This window comes from Dermacentor variabilis, chromosome 3 (assembly GCF_050947875.1).
Source record: "Dermacentor variabilis isolate Ectoservices chromosome 3, ASM5094787v1, whole genome shotgun sequence".
NCBI classification, from domain to species: domain Eukaryota; kingdom Metazoa; phylum Arthropoda; class Arachnida; order Ixodida; family Ixodidae; genus Dermacentor; species Dermacentor variabilis.
Window position 1 is genome coordinate 244363565 of NC_134570.1, and position 18494 is coordinate 244382058.

Consider the following 18494-nt stretch of genomic DNA (forward strand, 5'->3'; position numbering starts at 1 on the left):
TAAATGAGGATATGTGTTGCAGTTGAACTGTAAATTCTATGGACGTACAAGCGCTTTTCGGGAGTAAAGCTTCACGATTTCCTTCCCAAGTTTATTCGACTTAAGGACAAAATTCTGCAGCAAAGTTATAAAACGACCACAGGTGACAAGCAGCTGAATGCGAGGTATCTGGTACAGACCGACGGGGGAAAACTTACAAATCACAATAGCACACATTCAGGCGAGTATGTAAACAGGCGAACTAAGCAGGGAACAAAAACAACACAGCACTGCTTTCATAGGTCCCGAATGATCAGTTTCGTCAGAGTTGGTGCAAGCACGCATCCGCAGATAAAACAGCTCCCACCGTGCATTGCCCAATACTTCGAGAGCTGACGCCTACACAACCACCGGGGTAGGTTATAGCGCTTGTTTCTGCTCTGATCGTATAGTGTTCGAATGATGTCGCGACAACGCAAGTACTTGCAATAGGGGCGACGACCTTCCACAACTCCAGAACATCACAAAAGACCGTTTGCACATGTACTAACCAGCCAAACAAACTAACCACGGCAGCGAATACCACTTAAATCGAAAATACAACGCAGAAACACCTCGAAGAGGTTTCACCATAGAGAAAGGTTACACCCTGTTTCACAGACGCTCACAATTCAAGAAATGTCCAAAGCGCACTACCGCCGCCTTTTAAAAATCCAACGGGAGCCAAGCCAAATCAGTAACAAGTTGGCTATTTGGGTGAACGCAACGCACCCGTTCGAACCACCGGGTACGCGCAACGCCGGCCATAATCCTTACACTAACAAAGCCGTTATGCTGTGTTGTAGCCAAGGCAAGGCTTATTGCTATTTCAGTACACCTAAAACGTGCTCCGCATAAACAAACATGCGCACATGGCAGGGTTCTGGAACGGGTTCATGGCCACAACCTCCCGAAGTAGAAGATCTTCGTGTCTCCTAAAGTGTACTCTAGGTTTGCGCTTTACAAATCCCGATTCAAACGAGCTCGTTGACGGGCCAGCAGCACTGGGGGCAGCCATTTTGCTTCGCTAGACCCGCTTGACCCGCTCGCCGCGCTCCGCTGAGAAAGCTTTAGCGGAGAGGGGGCTCCCGTCCGCTCGCCCGCTCACGGCTGAACGGGTCGCGCATGCGCACTTGCGCTTCCGCTCGCCCGCTCACGGCTGAACGGGTCGCGCATGCCCACTTGTGCTTCCGCTAGCCCGCTGAGCGGAGCGGACCGTCAAATGCTCCTAGCGTTAGCGTTTTTGCGGGGTTTGCGGAGCTTGCGGGAAACATGGCGGCTGTCCCGGCTGCCCGCTTCGAATTGAATTTGGCGTTGCTTTTGTAAAATGCAGTTCGTTCGTAGCAAATGACTGTGTAAACGGCTTTCGCTTAGTCTCAGGCCGCTTCGACGACAGAGTATTATGGATAACCTCGTGGTGTTTTCGAGATCGCTTCTCGTTTCGAACGAGTCGAAGCCTAACGAAAGAAACATTCGAGATGTCAGCGCCACCTGTCGCTAAAGGCGCGAAATAGCCGCAACGACGGCATATGGCCTCTGAGATCCGAAGATATCACCGGTCAACTAAAATTGTAGAAAACGTGTGCTGCTTAGCGTACGCTATATTATAACTATAACTGTCTAATATCAACGCAAAAGTAAAGGAGTAAATACATAGGTATGCATGCATATAGGAGGTATGCACTGAGCTCAACCCGCGAGGCGGCGACAGTGTCGCTGGGGCAGCCGCGCCATATTGACGATCGGGGAGCATCGAGAAATATGGCAGCGGTCTTACTCGCGCGAACATCTGATTCCTATCTTTTGGCCCGCCGTTCGCCTTGTTTTCTTATCCAGTCTCTGATATATAAGCAGGACGTTTCAGTGTCTCGAGCGCAGTGCTGTTCTACGTCTACGAACAGGTCTACGTACAATGTTTACGTATCCGGACAGACTACGCTCCGGCGTGGCCGTGCGTCAACTGAGGTTCGGTGTCGCTGTGAACTGTGCCATGTTCGGATGCAGCAGTCACACAAGAAAGAAACTCGTTGATAGGAATATGTTGTCCAGATTGGGTTCCTCTCGACACGTGGTTATTTCTCTTCTTAACTGCAACCTTAATGTAAAAGAGCACAGCAGCTATGTGCGAGCACGCCTCTGCCAGGCATGCCTTGCAGGCGCAGTGTGCCGCCAGCACCTCGCCGTTTTATTTTGCGAGTGGCTTTTCATCGAATGATTGTGACTGACAAACCTGGGAGGGCAAAAAAAAAGGACTGTTTTGGCAAGACCAGAATAATTGACGTAACATAAAAATTACGAAGGCTGTGTAAAATCAGTGTTTAGTTCTCGGAGAGGGGGGAGGGGGGGTCTTTTTTTTTCATTGAAGCAAATGTAACGCTATCCTTTGACGACGCAAGTGGACTGTGCTGTTATCGCCTGCCTGTGTGCGGCGTGTAACGTCACGACAGATAGCTGGACAACCACTGCGAGTGCCAAGCTACTTGTGACACGTGACGTCCCCAGAATGTATATTATCGGCCAGCACAATAAACGGGGGACTTTTCCCTTTCGTCACCTGGAGCGCGGCTCGTCGACTGTTCCTTCCGACACGCATACGCGACACGCTCGCATGCCGTGTCACCACATGGTGTCAGAAGTGGGCGGTGGTCAACTATCTCGCTGAGGCTGTGGACGGTGGCATTTCCAGAAAATGGCAAACAAGCCCGCAACGGTAATCCCCGGGCTCCAGCAGCCACCACCGCTGGACTTTGACAAAACGTCAGAGTGGCCGGCGTGGATCGACCACTTCGATGACTACCGCTTCGCCACAGCTCTCAACGAACGTTCGGGAGAGGCCCAGGTGCGCACGCTACTTTACACAATGGGACGCCAAGCCCGCGAAGTCTTTGCTACATTTGAGCTGACCGACGATGAAGCAAAAAGTTACGATGTCGTCAAGCAGAGGTTCGACAGTCATTTCGTCAAAGAGCGGAACATTGTTTATGAAAGTGCCTGCTTTCACAGACGCCAGCAACGACCAGAAAAGTCGGTGGATCAGTTCGCAACCGCACTTCACGTGCTGGCAGACCGCTGCGACTTTGGGGATATGAAGAAGAGACTCATCCGGGACAGGTTTGTCGTCGGGCTCCGGGACATGCAACTATCCGAGGCCTTGCAGATGGATCCGCAGCTGACATTGGCTACGGCGCTGGCCAAGGCTCTCCTCAAGGAAACCGTGCGTCAGCAGCAGCAGAGCCTTCGACCGGAGGGTGCCCACATCGGGAGCCCGCCAGAACTTCAGGACCAAGGTGCCATCGTGGACGCCGTAGGCCACCAGAAACGCCCGCAGCACAAAGAGGGACGGTGCCCCTACTGCGTCGGCGACGCGCACCCGAGGTCGACGTGCCCAGCCAAAGCTTCCAAGTGCCACTACTGTGGTAACAAAGGACATTTTGCGAAAGCCTGCCTTAAGAAAGTTGGGTCAGCGCAAAGAAAGGTACGCGTCTCGGCTGTCGAACATGGTACCGGGGAAACTTTCATTGGCGCGATTGACGCGGCCGGGAAAGCGCGCTATGTGCAGGTTCTGATAAACTCTGTGCCTATCTTTGCTAAAGTTGATTCGGGTGCAGAAGTGTCGGTTCTACCTTCTACATTTCCAGGATTGCCCACCCACCTGGATAACGCAGACGAGGTGCTACAGGGGGCTGGCGGGAACAAGCTCAATGTTCTAGGCAAATTTGTCGCAGAGATTGCTTGGAAACAGAGGACTGTCCGACAAACGTGATATGTCGTTAGCCCTCTTCGCGACGTACTTCTCGGGCTGCCAGCCTTAGAGGCTTTAGGTATCGTTAAATTTGCCGACTCGCTAACTGCAGACAAGCAGCGGTATGAGACACTTTGTCCGCGCATGAGTCGTAGTCTAGGCACTATTCCAGGAGAATACACAATCAGGCTACAACCGGGCGCAATTCGACATGCCATAACCGCTCCGCGGCGAGTGCCGATTCCGCTCATGGAAAGGCTAAAGCAGGAAATCGAGAGACTCGTGCGCATGGGAATAATTAGAAAGGTAGACGGCCCCACGGATTGGTGCGCAGGAATATTCCTGGTAACTAAACAGTCGGGGGAACTGAGAGTATGCGTCGACCTCACAAAGTTAAATAAGTGCGTCGTTCGTGAACGCTTCACGCTACCTACGGTCGAACAAGCATTAGGCTCTCTGGCGGGTGCGAAATGGTTTTCGAAGCTTGACGCCTTCTCGGGGTTCCATCAAGTCCGACTAAGTAGGGACTCCGAAGAACTACGTTCTTGACTCCATTCGGGAGGTACTGTTTTACCCGACTACCGTTCGGAATTACGTCCGCTCCGGAGTATTTCCAGAAAAGGATGTCGGAAATCCTATGTGGCCTGCCAGGCGTTGTCAACGTCATGGATGACATTTTAGTGTTTGGTAATACGAAAGCCCAGCATGACGAACGTTTAGCTGATGTTATGTCACGCCTAGCTAGCGCAAACGTGACTCTGAACAAAGAAAAGTGCCTGTTTGGCGTTAATAAACTGAGATTTCTGGGCCATATTCTGAATGAGAACGGAATTGAGCCTGATCCACTGAAGGTCAGCGCTATTAAGAATCTAAACGCACCGAAAAATGTCACCGAACTGAGAAGCTTGCTCGGCATGGCCAATCACCTAGGTCGCTTTTTGCCTCACCTGGCGCAAACTACCGCTCCGATGCGTGCTCTTTTGCACAGATAGCGAATGGGTCTGGGGGTGTGACCAAGCAAAAGCGCTGAACGAGCTAAAGGAGCTCATTTGTTCTGCGCAGTGTATGGTCATGTACAGGCGCTCTCAGAATAATTCGGAACGCAACACACGCGGCCGCTCGCCGACGGAGCGCGCCCGTGGAAAAAGTAGTACCATGGTCTGCGAGTGCGCGGTCTCCCTAGCGAGCAGGGTTGGCTCCCTAGTGCATCTAGTTTGGGTTGCGTTGCTTCAAAACGGTAGCCCTAGGTGCCCCTTAACGTTTTGTCAAGGGGGCTGGGCCGATGGTGTCCGTGAAAAGCTGTGTCTGCGCATGCACTCGCGTTGGAGCATAAGCGCTCGTGTCTGCATGGTCGGGTGCTTGGGCGCCTTTGTTTTTCATTTTTCATGTGGGCCGTATTTATCATTTGCTCAAAACATTTATGGTAGGTGACCGTGACTAGCGCTGGCAAAGGGCGGCGTTTGCGTCTGATGCAACCGTGATGATATCGGCGGCTCGATTGATAAAGAGATGCGAACATATTTAAACAATGACAGTTACGCGAATTCCGCCTTATTACAATCGAGGCAACATGCCGAAAAAAGTGCCGATGAATGTGCGGAGAAATATTAAGCTCAGTTCACAAGATATACCTCAACATGAGATATGCCGCCTTACAGGAAAGTCTATAAGTGCGGTCAACCGAATAATCCAAGCATACAGGGATGAAGATGGCCGACTCAAAGATGCAGCACGATCGGGACGACACCGATGCATGTTGCAAGAGTCCGACCTTCTGATTGTTGCTGCAGCCGTTGCCGATCCTTTTTAGAGCACCCGCCAGATCAAGACAGCCCTCAACCTGCAAGCCAGTGAGGAAACAATTAGAAGGGTCATGCGAGAGGCTGGTCTTCGTGGATTTGTCGCGGCACAAAAGCCACACATTACGGAGTGCCAAAAACGCCGGCGCCTTGAGTTTGGCAGGGCATATGAGCGCTGGACGACTGTGAAGAATGGAAGGAAGTCATATTCTCAGATGAATCGACATTTTCATCTAGATGGGATTAAGAGCTCCGGGTATGGAGACCATACAACTGCAGGTATTTTCCTTTTCATTCTGACCTTTTAAGCACAAATTCTTCAGACGCGCAAGAGGTCTTTCATCTGAAAAGACCATTATCCATTGCCTCCTTTTCGTGTAGATATGAGCCTGAGTATGTTTCCGAGATCTACAACAGCGGCCACTCTGCCCTCAACGTTTGGGGAGCAATTAGCAAAGAGGGCCTCGGTCCGATAATCCGGCTGTCCCCATTGTTCACAGTTGAAGTTTACAGCGAAATTCAGGACTTCCACCTATTGCCATACGCTCTTGACGGGCCATTTAAAGATGGCTGCTACTTGTTCCAACAAGACCTGAGCCGGTGCACATGGCCAGAGCTGTGGAAAAACTTCTTAAAAATGTGGTGTTCGCGTTCTTTACTTGCCTCCGAAAGGTGCAGACTTCAATGTTGTGAACGTGTGGGGCACGATGAAGGAAAGTTTATCCAAGCTGAATCTTGGAGGGGCAAGTGCCGACGAGCTCTGGCTCGCCATAACGCGCGAGTGGAAGGGCTTTGGTGAGAGGAGGGACTTCGTAGATGCGCTCTGCGAGTCAATTCCACGCTGCCTACAAGCTGCGCTTCGCGTGGACATCGCGAGATGTTGATAGCAGAACATGACAAGCGCTTTAGACGAAACAAAGTTACGTTTCGATTCTTTTTGTTTTCTGTGGAGAAAATGAACCCAGTGTTCTTCCTGTTATTTATATTTACTATGTTCTCCTTATTGTATTTTTTCATTCAGCTCACACAGCCTACCCTTGATTATCATTGTATATCCCCTCTGAGCAAAAGAAAATGAGTATGAAAATGAATATCTACACCAACAAACGCCGACACGCGATCAATACGTAAGAATACTCGCTTCCAATGATCCAGTTTCCGTGATTGATTGGCGCACAATATATGCGAACCACGTAATGTGGTGCGCCAATAAATGACTGGAGTCGTGAAGAGTTCATTAAAGTACCCTTCGAATGGATGGATGGATGGATGGATAAAACTTTACTGGATCTATTTAAATGTGGTTGGGCCCCTAGACGTCCGGGAGCCCCCTGGCGGAGATCTCTAGGCAAGCACGGTCCACCAGCCAGAGCTGGTCATGCGAGCAAGTGGCCCGAAGAGCGGCCTCCCACGAGGAAAAGGAATGAGGTGGCCTCCTGTGCATGAAACTGGCCTTGAGGAACGTGCCGCGTTATTTCATTTTGTAAACTCTTTTATTGCCACTATCGCAGACACAACCTTTAAGAGGGGTCATGTATAAGTGGAAATTGTCCTCGTGTTACGAAGCCATTAGTACCACGGAGCGGGAGATAATTTATTAAGAACTAATACTTCGCAGGACAGGCTAACACGGTTGAAAAAATAGCGCAGCGAGGTCGTTGTAGCCAAGCCGCCTCACTAGCACGTAATCACGCAAAGCATTGCTATTATCTCGCACACGGGATGCAGACCATGGCGGGAATACGCTGCACGGCGTCCACAAGCCTTTATTTATAGATTATGGTGCATGCTGCGCTACAGACATTCATTCGCCCAGCCTCCCCTGCACAATGCTAAAGGGCACCTAGCGCTACCTTTTTGGAGCAAGACAACGCCAATCTAGAAACACTAGGGAGCGAAACTTGCTCGCTAGGGAGACTGCGCATGCGCAGACCTTGCCTGTATTTATCCGCCGGCGCGCTCCGCCGACGAGCAGCTGCGTGTCCGACGTTCCGAATTATTCTGGGGGCACCTGTACGATGCAACGCTTCCTACCATCCTTTCAGCGGACGCATCCTCTTTGGGACTGGGAGCTGTTCTTTTTCAAACGCAGAAAAACGGTCACCGTAGACCAATAGCTTTCGCGTCTCGTTCTCTCACGAACACAGAACGGCGATACTCCCAGATAGAAAAAGAAGCGCTAGCGCTCACGTGGGCAGCCGAAAGATTTGACGAGTACATCCGTGGCCTAAACGTTACCTTTGAAACTGATCACAAGCCTTTAGTGTCTTTACTGGGCCAGATGGCCATTGATGATATGCCCCCTCGAATTCAACGCTTCCGGCTACGCCTTATGCGCTATCTTTTCACGGTCCAGTACGTTCCTGGCAAATCGCTAGTCACGGCCGACACCCTCTCGCGATCCCCTGTAGCAGGCAGCGATTCTGAAAAAGGCTTGAGTGTGTCAGATATCACAGCGTACTCTAAGGCGTGTTTGCTTGGCTTGGAAACGGGGGACAATTTTTTATCCAGAGTGAGAGAATGTCAAATTAATGATCCCGTTTGCAAACACCTGCGCAGACTGTGTAAAACCAATTGTCCAAGGAAACCGAATGTTCCTTCTTTCCTCATGCCTTACTGGCAAGATAGAGCATGCCTTAGCATAATTGATGGTCTCTTGTTGAAAGGAACAAGGCTTGTAATCCCACAGTCTCTAAGAACGGAAGTGCTGTGTAGACTACATGATGGGCACCAGGGTATCGTGCGTTGTCGTAATATTGCTAAAGGTTCTGTCTGGTGGCCAGGATTGAGCACCGATCTGGCACAGTACGTGAATCAGTGCACTGTTTGCGCACGACATGCCCAGCAACTAGCCGAGCCCATGATAGCAACCGCAACACCATCGTTTCCTTGGGAGAGAGTGGGAGTAGATCTGTGCGTAATCAACGGCCAGGCATATCTTGTCGCCGTGGATTATCTTTCACGTTACCCTGAGGTAGCCATTCTTCCTTCCACAAAGTCGGGAACGGTCATTGATAGACTGAACAGTATTTTTTCTAGGCATGGAATCCCTGGGTGCGTGGTGACCGACAACGGTTCTCAGTTCGTGGCAACTGAGTTTGAACAGTTCGCTATGTCATACGGGTTTCGCCATGTCACCGTGAGTCCGAGGCACCCGCAGGGCAACGGGGAAGTAGAGCGAATGGTTCAGACGGTTAAGCACCTCCTTCTAAAGTCTAAAGACCCTTATCTGGCATTGTTGGCTTACAGGGCGACGCCCGGCATTCTTGGGGTCAGTCCTGCGGAAATACTTATGGGTAGGCGACTGAGGACAAGAGTCCCAATGCTACCATGTCATCGAAATCCGGGAAAAAGCAGCCCGAAAGTCGTGGCCAGAGACCAGACGGTGAGACGGCGGCAATGCCGCTACTACAACCGACGCCATCGGGCCAGACGGCTTCCCGAGCTAAAAGCAGGTGACTTGGTCTGGGTGACAGACATGCAATCCAAGGCCACAGTCCTCGCACGAGCACCGAAACCGCGGTCATATGTAGTGCGAACAGACGACGGCGTTTGCCTCCGCCGAAACAGGAGAATGCTTAACAGTCTCCCAAAAGAAAGGGCGCACATGGAAACTTACGAATTTCCAGAAACCGCGGAGCAGCCGAGCGCGGCACAATTGGCTCATAGCCCAGATGGCGCGACTGCAACAGATTCAGCGGGGCCTCCAACTCGCGCGGTGGCCAGTGGTGACCCCACTCCCACTGTAACACGGTTTGGTAGACTGGTGAAGAAACCCATCCGACTGGGCTTTGATGAGTAGTGCTTTGGTGTTTAGTGTTCAGTGTTTATTCTAGTAGAATACATGTTCTCTGTCTTGTATTTTCGAATGTTCTTGTGTGGTGAAGAAATCCATACGACGTGACTTTGAGTGGTTTGCTGTTCTGTTTTTTTTTCTGGTATAACATATTCTCTACCATGTATGTGCGAATGTTCCTGTCCTTGAAAAAGAGGGATGTGCTGTTATCGCCTGCCTGTGTGCGGTGTGTAACGTCACGACAGATAGCTGGACAACCACTGCGAGTGCCAAGCTACTTGTGCACGTGACGTCCCCAGAATGTATATTATCGGCCAGCACAATAAACGGGGGACTTTTCCCTTTCGTCACCTGGAGCGCGGCTCGTCGACTGTTCCTTCCGACACGCATACGCGACACGCTCGCATGCCGTGTCACCACATGGACAACGCGGTGTAAATTCCATAATGTAGGCGATCATGTTACGCGAGCACTTTGACGCGCAGCTGCTGCACACAGCCGCTCGCCAGATTATTGTGGCCTTCCATCGACTTGTAGGATTTCGATTGCTCGCGGGTCGCGAAGCTCGTTGCATTCGCAGTGTAATCCTTGATGTCTGCGACGTCCACGCGAGGCGGTAGTCCGACATCGCGCCGAAGCTGATGATCTTTGAGTTAGAGCTGGTCGACACATTCTCACGAGCGCACTTCGTTTTCATAACGCGATTTTTCTGGTTCACTCAACCCACGCACGTACGTGCTTAGACCCATCGTTGACCTAAGACGTACTACTCGAGAGCCAAGTCAGAAAGGCACATTGAAAAGGTCGTTTGACGGTTCGTGCGTATCGGTGGGCCACTTGGCGACGCAGGCCTGCTCGCGTAGGCACCGCTAACTTGCGACCGCAGTTATGGCGGCCTCCGCGGATGCCGCTAGTGCTCCTAGCGGATCAAGTCATGTGCATACCTCCTATAGAACCATTAAGGGCTAGGTGGCGCGCGCCGCCGCCGCCCGATTCAAAGGGTTGAGCCTCAATCATCCATCCATCTTTCGCAAATACCAGGCTTAATCAAGCTAAGCCAAGGCCGTTTTTTTTTCTACGTGTTTAGAACACGACCTACTGTATAAGGGGCGACCTGCGCGTGCGGCGCTGCGCCAGCGCCGCTGATTTGCTTTTGATTGTGTGGCTTTTTTTAGTTTTCTAAACCGCCGCCGCGAACAGTGGCGCTAGTGCTCACCCCCACCTACCCCCACCCCGTGACCGGCCGCACGCACGGGCAACAAGCATTTTCAGCGAGAGTACGGAAGGACGCAAACGCACGCGCGCGAAACAATCGATTAGCTGAGTGCTTGGTGATCTGTTGGTGTCGCTAGATCTTGATTACCAGATTCTGTTTCAGTGACACTGTGATTCTCAGCCCCGTGGGCACCGGCTTTCGCGTTTGCGGCTTCTTCATGTACGATGGTTTACTTCTGCTTACCGTTGTGAAAGTCAAGCGGCCGAGCATCAAGAGGAATTTCATTTCATGAATTCCCCGTGACCGATATTAGAAACCAATGGTTGAAACCTGAACAAAAAAAAAAAATGGCTGGGGCTTAGCTAAGCCTGGATATCTCGAAGCGAAAAGGTTCGGTGATGCTTATATATATGGTTTAGCTTATAGTTATACTTTATGATTTAGCCTATGATTATTCTTACGGTTTAGCTTATGGTTATGCTTTATGATTTAGCCTATGAATATGCTTACGGTTTAACTTATGGATATGCTGATGGTTTGAGTTATGGATATGGCTTACGGTTTAGCTTATGCTTTATGATTTAGCCTATGGTTATATATGCTTATGGTTTCACTTATGGATATGCTTTGGTAAGCTTATGGTTATGCTATACGTTCGCCTTGTGTAGTGATGCAAATTGCTTATGAATGATATATACCATAAGTTATGCAGGATTATTAATCTTCTTTATTCATCGTTGTTGGGCACATTGTCTTGCGATTTCTGTACAGCCATAAACACAGCTCTCTGTATCGGTAGTGTCACTCTCTTCTCCTTCCATGTTGAATGCGCACGCCTGTTCTCTGGCAAGTGGTTATATAGTCGGCCTCCGCGATAAACACGCGCTTGCGGCGAACGTCAAACGACGACGCATAGCGCGCGGCAGTGGCCACCTGCGCCGACTCCGAACACGCTTACGGAGCCAATTCCGACGTACGCCGGCTCGCGCGAAGCTTTTCGTTTCAAAAGCCCAACTCCAGAAAAGTGCTTAAAGTGTAGTGACTATCTGTGTGATGGCACAATAAAGCGCCCTTGGAATTTTTCAAGGTAGACTTTCGTTATCATTTGGTAAAGTGGCGTAAATAAATACGTCAATACAGCACATTTAAACGATTGTGGCATGCACTCACAGCTCACGTTCTGCCGCGCTCTCAACGGCACGTCACTTCAGTGAACTTGCCGAATGCAGCAAAGGAACGCGTGGGTCCTGCAAAGCGGTACGCGTAGTGCGTTCATTGCGTCCGGCTCGGGACTAGCGAAACCTACGGGAGAACGAAGTGCGGGCGCGCTCAGACCTCGGCTAGCGCGGAAAGTGCGCACCAGACCTTATTGGCACCACAGCACTAGCCAACATTTTAGCAGACAATGAGGGAAAAAAAAAGCTCTAAGGGATTATACACTATTTCAATCCTAGCAGCCGCGCGGCCGCGCCTTCAACGTAGTTTAAAATTTCATTGCACTGCACAGCGAAAGATACCAAATATCTGGGGCATGTATCGCATGTATCGACGCGGATTTTTCTAGCCGCACCCTGTCAATAATGTGAAATGCCGAGTTTACTGCAGCTCCTCTGCGAATTTTTACCGTCATCGCCGTATTCCTAAAGGCAGGGCCGGAGCGTTTCGGTCGTAGGTCGTGGTTTCGGGCGTTGCTGTGAGGGTGAGCACTGGCGGCCTCTACCGGCACGCTTGGTCCCTACTCAATGATCACGTGGTATTTCTTCGGCCGCGCGCTCAGGTGTTCTGTGGCGCGCTGCCGTAGGTGACCACGGGACGCGCAGGTCGCCCTTTATACAGTAGGTCGTGGTTTAGAAGCTTTGAGTTGCGGACATTGCGGTGGGCCCGGGCTTGTTGACATCTCTGGCCCGCCTGCCGGTGGTACCACAACAATAAGCTGAGTTGAGTCTTTCTGCTACGCGTTTCGTGCTATTACCCGTTCTTTTGCTGACGCTTGTGGGAACAACCGTCGTTTCGTTCGGTATATAGGAACCGAAATTCCAGCGAGCGCGAAACAGTTGCCGCAGTCTTGCAGAGTTTGCAGAATACGCTATTCGTGCGTACGATGACCACTGCTGCACTTCCTACGCGCTGCCCTTGGCTTTTTGAAACAACGGTGTTGACATGTCTTTTGTAGCGATGTAAAAGAGGTGGCAGCTTCTACGCGCCAGCACATCCTTGTAATCAACTGTGTCTCGTGGGTCTTTTTTTTTTTCTTATCCACCGTTATGGATGACTGTTTATTTACCCATGCGGTGTTACGGGCTGGTTGTACTATTGCACTCAGCTGCGGTCACATACATGACTGCATTTCATTTCCGTCCTCGGAGCTTCTCATCACCTTCCGTTTGTGGCTCTAAGACAGCGACAGCGAATTTCCTTTTCTTGAGGCATCTTAGTTGCTCTTTTGTGTGAGCTGTGGAGTTATGTCATGCGATGCGTACATTGGAAGCGAGTAGGTAAACAACCTCACTTGACTGCTGCTGTTGCTTACGGGCGCTTTCAAAGCTAAACATATATGAGTGCACGAATCAGCCCATCAGTCTATGTACACAACCGCTGCTTTCTTTCATTTGTCATTTGCGTAACTTTGCATCCATAATCGACATTCTAAAAACAGCAAGAAGGCATACGGCAGAGGCACTGCGTGGCTTAATTCTTTGTCTGCGCCGTTTTTTAAAATATACATTGGCTAAAACAACTCTGTACACTCGGGCTGTTTACAGCTAAAGGAACTTTTTTCCCTGATGCGTGAGGAGCACGCATCTGCTTGTAGCAGTGGCATGGTGAGGTGCCCTAGGCTCATATCCTTGGGTATATGCACAGCCAATTGTCTAATTTGTTTCTCTGCGCTGCTGTCTTTGCAGCTTCTGCTGATTTCTTCTGCCTGCCTCTTATATTTGTTGCCCCCTAAGATATAGCCTGTCTCGTCCTTGTTTACTACAAATAGCCCAAAGTTCTGATTCCTGCTGGTTTGCTCAGTCTGGTACGTATATCAATTTGGTATGTGTGGCCATTCGCTAAGGGTCTGCTTTTGCTTCAATCAATCTATGAATGAACGAATCAATCAATCACTCAACCAATTATTTATTTTAATGCAACAAAAAATTGAGCTAGTTCGTTTACACTAACCATGGTCAAGTAACGCTAACCTGACGAAACACAAGAACGAAGAAGGGAGTAGCGCACCAACGCTACATGTAGTGCTTTGTGTGTGCCTTCTTTCTTTGTACTTGTGTTTCGTCAGCTTAGCGTTACTTAAGACCAGGCTTAATTCTTTATGCAGCATCATTCCAAGGTGCTAGGAGCATAACAGAAAAGCCGGCAGAAATGCTGGCTTCTAATGCTTGTGCTGCTCCAGTAAAAGCTTATTTGAGTATGGGAGGTTTGAGTGATGTGTGATACCTTATCATAATCGTGCTTGACGTGTGGCAGGGCTTGCTCATAGATTCAGGCGATTGATGCTTGCCGTTTAAGTGTTGCAAGCTGCCACAACGGTGTTAAACTTCCATTTAAAATTGTGTATCGAACTTGATGCATGATGCCATCACAGAAAACACACTAGGTGAGCCCAAAAATGTTTTTTCAGCTGTCCTGAGACAATAAATGGTAGAAGAATTGTGTTGTGAGCTACCAACAACCATTCTCAGCTCTGGCGCATATTTCTATGGGCTGCTGTTGTTCACCAGTATCTTTTGCATGAGGGGCCCTACTATTTGACAACTGCACCCTCAGCGTCTGACCTGTAGACATGAGACCATGACACTGTATGACAACGTGCAGGTGAATCAGAAATGACCATTGGTACAATGCAATAGCAGCGCTATGAGTGATGCATGTTAACGGGTCAGGAATTGTGTTGAGAGCTACCGACAACCGTTCTCGGCTTTGGCCCATATTTCTATGGGGCCACTGTTCACCAGCATCTTTTGCATGAGGGGCCCTATTAATGCGTTAACATTCATATGGCATTTTACACACTTTTCGGGTGCTAGGTATTTATGTATGTATGTATCTAATAGTTTTCAGTCCTCACTGAGTCACTGGTCCATGGTTGAATGGGTTGCACATCGGGCTGCTGTGCTGAGGAATCGGGGTTCGAAGCTAACTGTCCGAACAGCTTGGGTCACTGAGTATGTGGCAGTGTGTACTTATGTGCCGCTCTTCAACGAAGCTATCGTGCCGACACGGGTCACTGTTGATGCTGGACTGGGTGGATACCGTTGTTCATTAAACTTCTTTTATGCAAATTTGGGTCACTCTGTGTGTGCCACTGGGAATATGCCACTTTACAATGACAAAAAATGTCCCCTAAATTTCTTTGAGGCTGAGGGGAATCCAATTTGCCTCACAAGGTCTCGTCAAAAAGAGCAACTCGATGCTTTAGCAGGCTGTGGCACAAACGGACTAGGGATGTGCCGTTTTTCAATGAATGTCTTTCATACCAACACAAGTCTAAGACCTGAGGGCCAGCTACACCTGGTAAACAGGGCCAGGCTGTCGGCACAGGGCCACAGCCACCTGGGATAGGGTGGCCGCCCGTCTTCGGGCATCATTGGCTTGGTCTCCGAAATAAAGTTTATTCACTCATGCCAGCACTTCAGTGAGCTGCTCCATGATTGCAGTAGGTGCCACTCTTCTCACCAACTTCGGTCACTGAATATGTCCCAATGGGTGTGCGGTAAGCGACGGAACAATTTTCACTGATCACAGGCACTGGTGTGCCACACTTGTCCTGGAGGCCACGTGCGGACTTCTTGGTAGATGGCACAGGGTGTCCAGAAAGAAGAGGGGAGCCACATGACGCGCATCATCACCATCTACTTTACCCTTGAGAGGCTTTTACAGGGCATTACGTAAAGGGAGGACGAGAAATAGCAAAAAATGCATTTCATAAAACGAATGCAGTAATAACAGAACGGCAGCCGTGTTGCAAAAAAATAAGTATGAGGCCAGAACGAAGCACAAAAATTATATCATTAATATTGGGTATAGTAATAGCAGTAGTGGGAAATTAAAGCAAAAAAGGAACTGCAAATAAATAATGGAGGAGGTGCAAAAGAGTGAAAAAGATTAAGAAAAATATGTAAAAGAAATACAGTTATTAGCAGTAATTAACATATTGACAGTCAACCAGACAAGAAAATGCAAAGGCTGCACATGAACTAAATTCCAGTTATTTTTACCCGACAATGTATGCACCTATAGCAGCTAGAACAAAAATTAAAATAGAGAACAGTTTTATGTAAATGATCAAACAAAAGTGCTGGTAAAGACTCCCTAAATTTAGCAGTATCATGCTCAAGAATGGCAGCTTCCGGAAGACTGTTTCTTTCTTTTATGGCTGTAGGAAGAAATTATTTATTGAACGCAAGCATTGTACCATGAAGACTTTCAATGTTGTTCAAATTAAATAGGTGACAAGAAGTTTCAGAGGCACCCGCCATGGTTGCTCAGTGGCTATGGTGTTGGGCCGCTGAGCACAAGGTCGCGGGATCGAATCCCGGCCACGGCGGCCGCATTTCGATGGAGGCGAAATGCGAAAACACCCGTGTACTTAGATTTAGGTGCACGTTAAGAACCCCAGGTGGTCGAAATTTCTGGAGTCCTCCACTACGGCATGCCTCATAATCAGAAAGTGGTTTTAGCACAAAGAAACCCAATTTTTTTTTTTTAGTTTCAGAGGGTGGAAATAGCTGTGTGCCATGCAGTTCAGAAAAGTTGAAAGTACCACACAGAAAACTATTGCTTTTCTTTTTTCCTAATCCGCGATCGTTACACAAATAGCATGATGGAACGTTGGAGGTCTACGAAACGTTAATTACATTCAAGAAATTCTGCCAGATTTTAAGCCAAAGGTACTCTCCCCAAGGAACTCTCCTAACTCTCAAACATACAAATTCCTAAATAAATATATAATTTTGCTTGCAGCAATTATGTTCATCTCTCATGAAATGGCAAGTATAGTAAATAGGTTCATACCATGTCAACATGTGAAGCTGCAATATTATTTGGCAAAAGCTTAACAGTGCCCATTATTTATACCACCAGATATGTGGCTCGGAACTTGTCCTGAAAATCTAATCTATCTGCTTTCTTCCCCTAACATTCTTGTCGGAAACTTGTATGCTCACAAACCATTGTGGGGTGGGTCAATATGTGATACTAGAGGCAGACTTATTGAGAATCTTCTTATGCCGTCCGGGACATGTCTATTTAATTGAAAGGAGCCTACTTTTTACAGCCACGCACACAACAGCTTTTCTTCAATAGACCTTGTCTGCAATAAACTCCCATTTCTGGACTGGTGAGTTATTAAAGATCCAAATGGGAAGTGATCATTTCCTTGTGTAGACAACTGAAGAGTATACAGTAAAAGTTTGTTAATTAACAACTCAATTTTAAATTTTGGTAGCCGCCATGGTTCGTCCAGCAATGTGTTGGAAGCAATATGTAACACATCCTGCTAATTCAAGCTGAAATCTGCACCCCCCCCCCCCCCCCCCTTGATAACGAACTCTGCACGATCGTGGATTGGGGGAGTGCTAGCGCGTGGGAGCACGTTAGCAACGCTGGCGTCGCCGCACGGCTTTGCTTTTTTCTTCAGCAACAAAGACGCTAACACCGTCGCTGCGCACCATGTTCTTTGTGTCCGAGCGAAAGCGTTTGAGGGTGAGATGGCGAACGCGGCTCAACCACGCGTGCGCGGGCGAGGAAGGCGGGGTAGAGCGTGCCCTCTCCTGTCGCGCGTGAGGCACGAGGGTGAGGCCAGGGAGGGACGGTGTGACATTCTTCGGTGCCTGTTGCTTACAGCACGGCCATGCGGGCGCCGTATTTTGAAAGTGATCTGCGACGTAGCCAAAGTGCACGCCCGCGTGGGTCTCATCTTCAAAGCGATCTGTGATGTTTGCAGAGTGCGCATAGTGCCGGTAGCTTCGTATTTGATGTGCTTTCTATGTTTCGTTTGCGTTGAAGCAAGAGCTGTGCGAACGTCGATTCGCTCGCTGCTACTGCTGCATTTCCTCACTCCAGCGTTTTTCAGTGAGTTTCCGCGGTCATTGAGCGAGATGTGTTCATGCTTACCTGTGTGTGCGTGACACCATGCTTGTTAGATTAGTTAATAAGCGATTGTTTACAAGTTTATACAGCCGATAAATCTACTATCCTAACTTTGTATAGCTATCTACTAATTTGCTGTCGCAATCGATGCTTCGCTTTTCGGGCGAAACTGTGACAGTATTTTTTTCTCCGCGCCAGTCAGTGCAACGAACGTGTGAATTGAGCAAGAGCCATCTCAACATTGGGCACGTCGGACCTTATGGCCGTGTCTGGTCGTGTTGGCTGTGCCAGTGCTTTGAAATGTAGATGTTGTTCACGCCAACGTCATGTAGCAAGTGTGTGTGCCGTGCTCATGCCACGTCGGACTGTACACGGGCCTTAGTCAAGTGATTTTTTTCTCTGACTTTCATTAGTTCGAATTTTGTATCATTTGAATTTTCGTAGCCTCACCGTAGAATTTGAATTAACAAGCTTTTATTGCAGATCTCCTGCATGTACCAAACGTTGGTGTCTATGTCGTGCAAACTGTGATAAATTCAAGGAGCTTTACACCCTTATGCCTGACTCAATATATCTGGGAATAAAGGAAATGACTACATACCTAACAGACCATATAATTAACGCTGCAAGCAAACCCTTCCCTTAATCTTTTGGCACTCGAATCAACGCGAAGCCTTGGTGGGACAAGGACACAAACTAGCAAGAAAGGAGCAGAATAAGGCGTGGAATTTACTCTCAAGGTTCTCAACTTCTGAAAGCCTAATAGTTTTGAAACAACGCAAAGCAAATGGGAGACGTGTGCATCGCACAGAAAAAAAGGAATGGTTG

At 48.9% G+C, this 18494-nt stretch overlaps 2 protein-coding genes across 8 annotated transcripts in view; both read left to right on the forward strand.

Moving 5' to 3' along the window:
* The first annotated feature begins 2707 nt into the window (after positions 1-2707).
* LOC142575069 (uncharacterized) lies at positions 2708-5570 on the forward strand. Its single transcript, XM_075684031.1, has 2 exons — positions 2708-3434; positions 5419-5570. The coding sequence occupies exons 1-2, from the start codon at positions 2708-2710 to the stop codon at positions 5568-5570; spliced, it is 879 nt and encodes a 292-aa protein (XP_075540146.1).
* A 6795-nt stretch (positions 5571-12365) lies between these two features.
* Positions 12366-18494, forward strand: part of LOC142576769 (uncharacterized) — a 96952-nt gene continuing 90823 nt past the window's right edge. For 6 of the 7 annotated variants that reach the window (XR_012826963.1, XR_012826962.1, XR_012826961.1 and 3 more), the window contains exon 1: positions 12366-12508. The gene's annotated coding sequence lies outside the window, so the exon portion shown is untranslated. Of the gene's footprint in view, positions 12509-13474; positions 13594-18494 lie in introns of all 7 variants that reach the window. The other variant, XR_012826964.1, reaches the window with a different exon arrangement.

Excerpts from the sequence above, each read along its gene's own strand:
- LOC142575069 (XM_075684031.1), top strand. The coding sequence starts at position 2,708 with ATGGCAAACAAGCCCGCAACGGTAATCCCCGGGCTCCAGCAGCCACCA. Across the intron at positions 3,435-5,418 it reads TTCCAAGTGCCACTACTGTG|GAAAGTCTATAAGTGCGGTC; the intron begins GTAACAAAGGAC and ends GCCGCCTTACAG.